Genomic DNA, 9,556 nt, shown 5'->3' with positions numbered 1-9,556 from the left:
AATTCTCAAATGCTTTTTTAAATTTAGGATCAAGAGGCGATTCAACAGGGTGATCAAGCAGTTGAAAAACAAACAACCCCGCTTTAAGGAAGAGGGTTTTTTCAAAAGTCAATCACAATCTAGTCATACTAAATGGACCACCTCAAAATATGGCCCTTTTTTCTAGAGATTCTACAAACAAAAAAGTTCCTTTCTCCGTTTTTTACGAAACTTCTCTCAACGGAGAAAAGATTAACAATGACTGGCTTACCTTTCGTTTGTTTTCCCTGCTCTATTTTTAACCAAAAATATAATTTTGGCCCTGGATTTTAGTCTTTCTTCTTGATGTGGAACAGATATTTAGTGAAAGCTAGGAGAAAAGATTAAAAGCCACAAGTGTAATGTTCAACACAGAAATCACTACATCGTCTGCCTTTGAAGCCTTGAAAAATCAGACCGAGATTGACCGAGAACTTGAAAAGTCAATAAGAAATGAGGCATCTAAGTGGCTTGAAACGCTGCGTCCTGGATGTCACTCTCCATTTAGCTTCGAGAAATATAATCTTTTGAGGTGTGTTAGCAGTTTATGTTCATAAAATAATTTTAATGTTACTTGGAATATTAATCTAGATGTAATCGTTATTTCAAAAATTACCATTATCAAACTCGTCCACTGCTGGACGAGTTTGATAATGGTAATTTTTTAGCCACCCTTGAGTTGTTACGCAATAAAACCCTTAAGTTCTATCTAGAAGAAGTTTCTCGACACCAAAAACAAAGAACAAGAATGCAAGCGCACTATTTGAGCTGGAGAACTCAAAATGAGTTCATTATGGCATGTGGTGAAACTGTTTTTGCTGTTATTATCGAAGAGGTCTACACAGACATTTATTTTTTCATTATTTTTGATGGAACTCCGGACGTGTTTCATACGGAACAAATCACTTTTGTTCTTCGATTTGTCCGCCTTGGATCTGACAACCAATGGATAGTAAAAGAGCGTTTTCAGAAGGTAAAAATCTGGAGAAAAAAGGGTTCTGCCATTGCGAAGATGATTATAGACATTTTGAATCAAAGTCGAATTGATTTAAAGAACTATAGGGGCCGTGGTATGATAACGGGGCTAGTATGTCCGGTGTATACAAAGGAGTTCAGGCCATCATTCTTAAGAAAAATCCTCAAGTTTTGTTCATGCCTTGCAGTGCGCAAAGTCTCAATCTAGCTGGCGTTCATTCTGAAGAATCCTCTACAGTAGTCAAGAACTATTTTGGCAACATCCAATTGTTGTATAAGCTTTTTAGTAGTAGCCCCATGCTTTGGAAAACTTTGACTGAGGCAACTAGGCAGTCTCTTTACCAAACGTCCCAGATAAAATAGAGTGCGCGCATTGAAGCTTTTTGCGCCATTGTCGAACGACCAAAAGAAGTCCTTTAAATTTCTTGAAGAACTTGATTTAGTAGAACTGGCTTTAGTTAAGGTACTCAAAAAGTGGATTCAATCATTTAAACTCATTATCTTGACTTCTTTCTGATGCAAGGCTCTCCTTAGTGTCAACGATGTCTGCCTCTTTAATCAGAAAGTATTTCTTTGGATGACGAGACAAGGTTTTTAAAGACTCTAATCAATGATCTCGACCAATTACGTTTTTCTTGGCCCCAAATCCACCAACAATCAAAACTGGTTGCATCTGGGTTAGTTTTGCTTGGGTTTCAAAATGATTTTGTTAAGAGGAGGACAAGGAATATTAAAACACTTCACGGCGAGTCGATGAACACAGCGCACTTCCACGAAGACAAATCGAAGGGTTTTGAGGTGAACGTATTTAATGTTGCTCTTATGGTTTTTCATATGGTGTTCTGCATCTTGTAGTGATGAAGAAAAACTTAGAAAAAAAACCGCAAAGTCCTGTCAAATCTCAGCGTAAATGATGGAAAAGAAGAAGAGTTGATTAAAAAATCCGTCATCTAGATGTTCTGAAGCAACCAAATACTTTTGGACAAATAGAACCTCTCTCTTCTATCAATTTGCTCAACAGAATTTACCAGAAAGGTCTTTAGTCATTATTTCCTTTGATCTGCATTTTGCTTCGCATTTTAATACAATCTCGGTTTCAGTGGCTGAAAGGAAAGGGGAGGGGTGAATCGCTTCTGCTTGGAAGATATCTCAATATTATGGATAGTATTATGGGTAAATACAATGGAAGATTTCTTAATATTATGATGCATAGGTGATTTAAACATAGGTTGTTTAAAATATAAAATGCAACCTAAATTTTTTTTGACCACATGCTTCAACATAATATCTTTCCGATTATCAACAAAACCTACGCGAATAACCCCAAATTCAAAAACACATTGTCTCATCCAAGTGGAAATTTGAAACTTCGATTTTAGATTTGCCCCTCTCTTGATAATTTTTGATTGCTAAAATTACGTCATTTTAAATTAAGTTAGTTTTATAAGGTCAATTTGCACACATTTTACAATGTTATCCTTAAGATCTAATAAATATTTATTTAACAATCTGACTGGGGCAAGTAGAAGACAAAGTGTCTTAGAATCAAGCCCCTTTTGTCCGTTTTAGATGTCTAAAAGACGTCCGATTCGGACGTACAAAAGACGTCTGACTTGAACATTTTTAAATGGTTCAGATTTGGTACCCAGATGAATTTACCGAAGTCGATTTATAAAGACGTACAAAAAACGTTTGGAAAAAACGTTTAAAAGACGTACGCACGGGACGCTTAGGAGTACATTTAGTACGCTGTAATATTATAGTATATTTAACAAACATTTCCAGTCATAAAATCATTTATTTAAAATAAGAGGTACAAATAAACTAAATAATTCAAGAGTGTCTCAACACCTATTGCTATTCTTTCTTTTCATGTTTTTCCAAAGCATCTTTGAGTTTCAATGTTACTGGATTCAGTTATTGATTCTAAAATTAATACAAGTTATTAGTAAAAAATTTTAAAAACTTTATGAAAAAATTGTTATAAAGTAGGAGAGACCTAAATTGGAGCACTAAGTGAATTAACAGCTTTTTACGTAAAATGTTTTTTTTAAATGAGTTTTGTGAGGTTTTTTTTAGGTAATCTAAGTTTGTGTATTGATTATTGATTGCACATGGTATTTACTAATTAGCAGAGAATTTATAATTTATTATTACGATCAGTAGAGTAACTAATCCTATTAATTAGTAAGATTGAATGTCTATAGTTATTAACAAATAAAGTAACATAGATTTATCATCTGCTGTAATTACAGCAAATAAAGTAACATACATTTATCATCTGCTGTAATTACAGCAAATAAAGTAACATAGATTTATCATCTGCTGTAATTACAGCAGATGATATATCTATATTACTTTATTTGTTAATAACTATACATTCAACCTTACTAATTAGTAGGATTAGTTACCCTACTGATCGCAATAATGAATCATAAATACACTGTTAATTAGTAAATACCATGTGCAACCAAAAAATTACCTAAAAAAAACCTAAAAGAATTTTTTTCATTTTGTCTCATAACTTAGAAAGCATAAACAGCAAAATGATTTACTTTTTGAATGCAACGTATAAGTAAATGATATTCTAATTTGAAAATGAAATCAAACTATGCAATTAAGGATCTGCTCCAACTAACGCAACTTTACTCTGTTTTTAAAATTAAGGTGGTATTTTATAGATACGAACTTAATTTATTCTAATAAATTTATATATAGATTTATATATATAGTTAAATATATTTCATGTTTCATCCAATCTTGAACTTATTTTATTTTTAACAAAGTTATATAATAAAATGAAAATAAAAAAACTTATTTTAGGAAATTTTACCATGCACAATCATACAACCATAGACAATAACTGATGAAATTAAAAAAATAAAAGAGTGTACTTTTTATTTATTTATTCTTTTTATTACCCAAATACAGGTAAAACAAAGAAAGTGTATAAAATAATAGTTTATACTTTCAGTCTAAAGTCTAATTTAAACTCTTTTTACGAATATTTTCCTCCATCAAATTTATAAATATTAATCTTTGTTCTCTGATATTCCAGAATAATTCAAAGAAATGGTTCAAAATTGCCGCTATATTGCTCTGCTACATAGTGACGCTATATTGCATCTGCATCATAGTGACGCTTAATCGTTATTTTTTTTCTTTTATCAAACACAAATTGATTGCAAACTTTTATTACTTTGTTGATAAATAGGTTATTTTTAGTAATATCAGATACCTGAGTCAAAATCATGGAAAAACAAATCGGATTGTTTAGTAGACTGATAAATAGATTTAATTTGTTTCGAATAAGAATGGTAGATTCGTCATCAATTTCAAAGAAGAGATGCAGGTAATTTTTGCTGTACTTTGATATATTAAAGAGGAATTTTAATGCTGGCCAGCGTCTAATTTATAAAGAAGTGAATTATTATAACAACAAATTTCCAGGCTGTATGATAGATTCGGTAAAGCCAGAGAATATAAGATTTTATTAGAGCTCTGGAGATTGATTTAAACTGAATAATACGTTCGTTTACATTTGCTGTTTGAAGTGTAGCTATATTTTGTGTATGATTTTGATTATCCCATAAAAATCCAAAGTATTTCAGTTTATTATTGAGGTGAGGGAAGGGCTGTTTAATTGAATTGTATTTTTAGTGATTGAACCTTTTCCGGATATAATAAACTCGGTTTTTTCAGTGTTCAATTTGATATATAGGTTTTGGCATTTTGACTGAACTTTATTAACCAATTCTTGTTAAATTCCAGAAAAAATTCAGAAAGGGTAGGACTTTGCAGGATTATGTCGTCTGCATAAGCTATAATACCAGTGTCTACTCCACCTAATTTCAAAATACTAAATCAAGTTATATTAAATCAAATTGTTTCAGATTGCAAAGTTGTTCCAACATTGCAATCTGAAACAATTTGACGACAAAGAGACGCTAGCTCATTAGAGCAGTGTCCATTATAGTATTTGTAGAAACGAGAAATAGAAGCAACATTACGACAATGTGTTAATGGTTGGAGGTTGGCTGCAAGAACAGGTCCAACTATGTTTACAATGCTTTTTTGCACCTTGTCTAAAAGAGAAAGGGCATCATTAGAAGATCTGCCCCAGATATGGAAACAGTATTCCATACAAGGCCGGATTTGAGATTTATAGAGATAGAGAATAGAATCTTAAGTAAGAAAGTGTCGAGCTCGATAAAGAAATGCAACCTTAGCAGATGCTAATTTTGCAACAGATTTGATATATGGTTTCCAAGAAAGATTGGAAGTAAGATTTAATCCTAAAAGATGAAGAGTGGATGACTCGTCAAGTACATTACCGTTCATAAATATAGGAGGATATAAATTATTGCGATAACGATTGGCTGAAAAAAATTGAGTTTTATCTGTATTGAAGTTTACCAGTCACTGTGAGCCCCATGCTGCAGCAGAAGTGAGATCCTTTTCAAGCTCAAATGCCCCCTCCAAGCAATCAGAGAGTGTTGGCTTTCTTATCATGACAAGAATAAATGTTAGTATCATCAGCGAACAATGCCACCTTAGATGTGAGAATATCTGGAAGATCGTTAATGTAAATTAAAAAGAGTATAGGGCCAAGGATTGAACCTTGAGGAATCCTTAAAGTTACAGAATAAGAAGAAGATTACTATCCATTGATGACAACTTTTATACTACAATTGGAAAAGAAGGATTCAATAATCTTAAAGATGTTGCGAGATACACCATAGGAAGAAAGCATATGGAGAAGACCAGCAGGCCAAACTTTAGAAATGTAAAGAGCGATGGCCTTAACCTCTCCACCTTTATTTAATGCACGATAAAACCTATTGGTTTTTACTGTTAGCAAATCAGCTGTAGAACGAGAAAATTGAAATCCATATACCTTTGTAAAGTAATTTTTTTGTTAAATTTTCAAAATTTGGTCAAGTCAACCTTTGACAGCTTGTGACAACCGGGGGGGGGGGGAGGGGGAGGAAGGGCACGTGGGGGCAGAAAATCTATTTGTAAAGAGTTAATCAAAGTTACAAATTATGGATTTAAATTTCATTTTTAAATTTCATCTTAACGTATTATATGTGTGGTAAATCATTACCATAAAGTTTTTCTATTACCATAAAGTTTTACATAAAAAGTAAATCTTACATAAAGTAATTTTACATAAAGTACAATACAATTTACAAATACATAAAATACAAAAAGTAAATTTTACATAAAGTAAATCTATTACCATAAAGTTTTACATGAAAAACCATAAAAATTATGTCCTAATAATGTAAAAAACATGTTATAAAATTAAAAATCTCTGTTTTTTTAAATAATCATAAAGTTATGGCTAAATATGTATAAATATTTTCAAATTCCATAAGGATAGATTGTTTCTAAATGTCACAGATGTATTGCCAGTATTTACATGTTTTTCACGTTTTTCACACATGTTTTTAACAACATTTTGGCTTTAAAGCATCCTTAAAGGTTTACAATTAATAACCGTTAATGATTACATTTTTAGGATAGGAGCAAATTTCTTCCACATTAATGATGTTGTTTTTTACGAGATTCATATTACTATTCAGAAGCAAAAATAGCTCATCAATTTCTCTCGGCGCCATTTCAGCGTAACATTTTCAAAACTTTTTTAAAATATAACTCTTAAAACGCGTCTGTTTTCTTCAAAGTCCAAGCGCCAAAAAAAAAAAATGTTTGTTTTGTTTAAATTTAGTAAGTGTTTTTTTAAAGTCCTTTTAAATACATAAATATATTTTTATTTTTTTCATATTTTCATCAAGGACAGAGTTTCACAATCGCGGTCCCCGACATGTAATTGAAAAGTCAGATTTTTTTAGTGACGTTAATGGAATGTAGTAATTACTTATTGAGTATTTTGTTTCATATTTATGATTAATTAGAGACAAATTTTTATAAAAATATTTTGGAATTATTTCATTTTGAAGTTTAAACATAAATAACAAGTTATGGTAGATATTCAGGTATTCATATACGTTTAGAGCATTTATTTCCTTAAATAACGGCTCAGCACTTTCATACCTATATGCGCCTAAAACTAATCGACTTGCTTACTTTGTTTTGTATAAATATTTTTTAGGAAAGATGAATGATTGTTTGCCCAGGCAATATTACAATAGTTAATATGACTATGTATAAATGAATAGTATAAATTTTATAAACATGATTTATTCAAAAGCTGTTTTGTCTTCTACATAATCCCCAGAGTCTTTGAAACTTTATTATCGACTAACTTTATTTGACTTTTCCAAATTAAATTCTCATCAAAATTTATTCCAAGTATTTTCATTGAAAAAACTCTTTTTATTTAAATATTGTTAATTGTTAGTTCTGGTAGTTTAAGTGGAAGGTTCTCGGATTTAGATGGTTTAGCAAACAAAATATATTTCGTTTTATCAGTATTCAATGAAAGTTTATTTGCTAAGCCACTCATTAAGATATATTAGTTCGGAATTTACATAATAAAAAATATTTTTTATATTTTAATCTGAAAAGAAAACATTAGTATCATCAGCAAAAATAATATAATTAAGTACTTTTGAGGACAAATAAATATCATTTATACAAATTAAAAACAACAAGGGTCCAAGTATTGATCTTTGTGGAACATCGCTACTTATTGATTCAAATCGTGCGCATGTTAGATCATAGGGTACTCCGTGTTTAGATATTCTATATAATATTGCAGCCACTTTAAATTAGAGTAAACTACTTCATAATTAAGTAGTTTATAGATAAGAATCTTATAGTTGAAAGTATCAAATGCTTTAGATAGCTCTAGAAAAACTCCAAGTGTGTAACTATTGTTTTCAAAACCATTCAAAATTTGATTCGCAAGATCAATTATTGCATGTTCCGTGATTGCAAGTTCAATTATTGCATTTTCTTATAAGGCCTGGTAAATAAAAAAAAATGATTTCTTTTACTCAGTAATTGAACCTGTCATTTCGAAAAGGGCCCAAGTCCATTTACTAAAACTTTTCAAAATCAACAAAAATATGATTTCTATTAAAATAATGTCTAAGTTGCTAAAGAAATTAAACATAGAAGTAGATAAATAATGAACGTATATAACTTATGTATTTTTTATTTTTTATAAACAAAACATAAATCATACAGAAATTTTTAATTCAAACTTATAAACTAACTGTTAAAAGTTTTGGACTTATGTCCTTTTCGAAATGACAGGTTCAATTGGTCATCTTTACATAAATAAAACTTCAAAAATTTTGCTCAAATTTTTATCCACGTAAAGACTGGAGTAAATTGCTTGAGCGAGTTTAAATATTTTTCATTCACGCAAAATTAAAATTCATGCAAAAACAAACTAACGTAAAGCTGAAAAATTGCTCCAAATGCACCGAGTAAAAGCAATTGCCTTTTTTTTTATTCACCCGGCCTATAGACCATTAAATATGATACACGCGGCTTATTCGTCAATCATTGAAGCCAAACTTTTTATTGCGTATAAGACGTCACTTTGTGACAAAAGTATAACTGAATCGATGTATAGAAAAACGTTCTAAGTCATAAAAACTATTTTTAAGTCAGACAACTTTAACTATGTATAACATATATATATCCCAAATTTTGATATATTTTTTAACAAATCAAATACTTAAAGATGTCAAATAGCACCCAGATTTTTTTTTTGAATTTTTTAAAGTAATAATTTTGGATTTAATAAGTTTTTTCTCGTTCCCCGAAAAAATAGTTTCTATGACTTAGAACGTTTTTGTTTACATCGATTCTAACTAGAAAAAAGACTTTATTTAAATTTTTTAAGAAAATTTCTTTCTCTAAAAATATATAGAATATATTTTTCTGGGTGAAGCTTTCTCTTGAACATATTAAAAACAATTATCAAATATATGCACACTTTAATTACAAACTACTTGACGTCACGGAACACTGTAACATTTAACTTAATATTATTACAGTGGGATATATTCTAATAAAGACTATAGTAATATAGTAATATGTTATTTATGTGGTTATGTTTTATGTTTCTAGATATGTTTTATTTTTTATGTTTCTAGTTATGTGGTTTTGTGACGACTTATACAAAACTTGCTACTTAAGTGTTACGAGTTTGTGGCGAGGTCGAAAACTACGTGACGTAATTTATGGACGACTCTAAAGAACTCCTACTTCCGTTTTTAAAAAAATTTAGCGTTGCGTTATTTATGGACGATCCCTTAACGTTGTATAGCTAAAGCCGCGACTCTAGTTTTTGATGGTCTAAAATTTTCTTAGTTCTGCCATTTGTTTAGCGTTACGTACAAACGTCTGTACTTGCAAACGTCTTTATCATATATTGAGTTTGCAGACAGTATATGGAACAATCGTGTATAATAAATCTATAAAATGAAATCTTTAAAATTTTATTTTAACAATTAAAATATTTATTGCCACATCATTATTTTTTGCTATAAACATATAAGCAAAATTGAAAAAATGTCAAAATTAATACGCTAAGGTGAGGTCTTAAAACTCCTACAACAACTTTGATGCGCACTTTAAG

General features: G+C 30.3%; 1 protein-coding gene across 1 annotated transcript; it reads left to right on the top strand.

Annotated features, from left to right (window-relative positions):
* Window positions 1-380: 380 nt before the first annotated feature.
* LOC136081126 (uncharacterized) lies at window positions 381-9,113 on the top strand. Its single transcript, XM_065798415.1, has 3 exons — window positions 381-550; window positions 610-991; window positions 9,072-9,113. The coding sequence occupies exons 1-3, from the start codon at window positions 381-383 to the stop codon at window positions 9,111-9,113; spliced, it is 594 nt and encodes a 197-aa protein (XP_065654487.1).
* Window positions 9,114-9,556: the final 443 nt, after the last annotated feature.

Source organism: Hydra vulgaris, chromosome 06 (assembly GCF_038396675.1).
Source record: "Hydra vulgaris chromosome 06, alternate assembly HydraT2T_AEP".
Lineage (NCBI taxonomy): Eukaryota > Metazoa > Cnidaria > Hydrozoa > Anthoathecata > Hydridae > Hydra > Hydra vulgaris.
This window is presented reverse-complemented; position numbering and strand designations above follow the sequence as displayed.

Excerpts from the sequence above, each read along its gene's own strand:
- LOC136081126 (XM_065798415.1), top strand. The coding sequence starts at position 381 with ATGTTCAACACAGAAATCACTACATCGTCTGCCTTTGAAGCCTTGAAA. Across the intron at positions 551-609 it reads GAGAAATATAATCTTTTGAG|ATGTAATCGTTATTTCAAAA; the intron begins GTGTGTTAGCAG and ends ATATTAATCTAG. Across the intron at positions 992-9,071 it reads TAAAAGAGCGTTTTCAGAAG|TTATGTGGTTTTGTGACGAC; the intron begins GTAAAAATCTGG and ends TTATGTTTCTAG.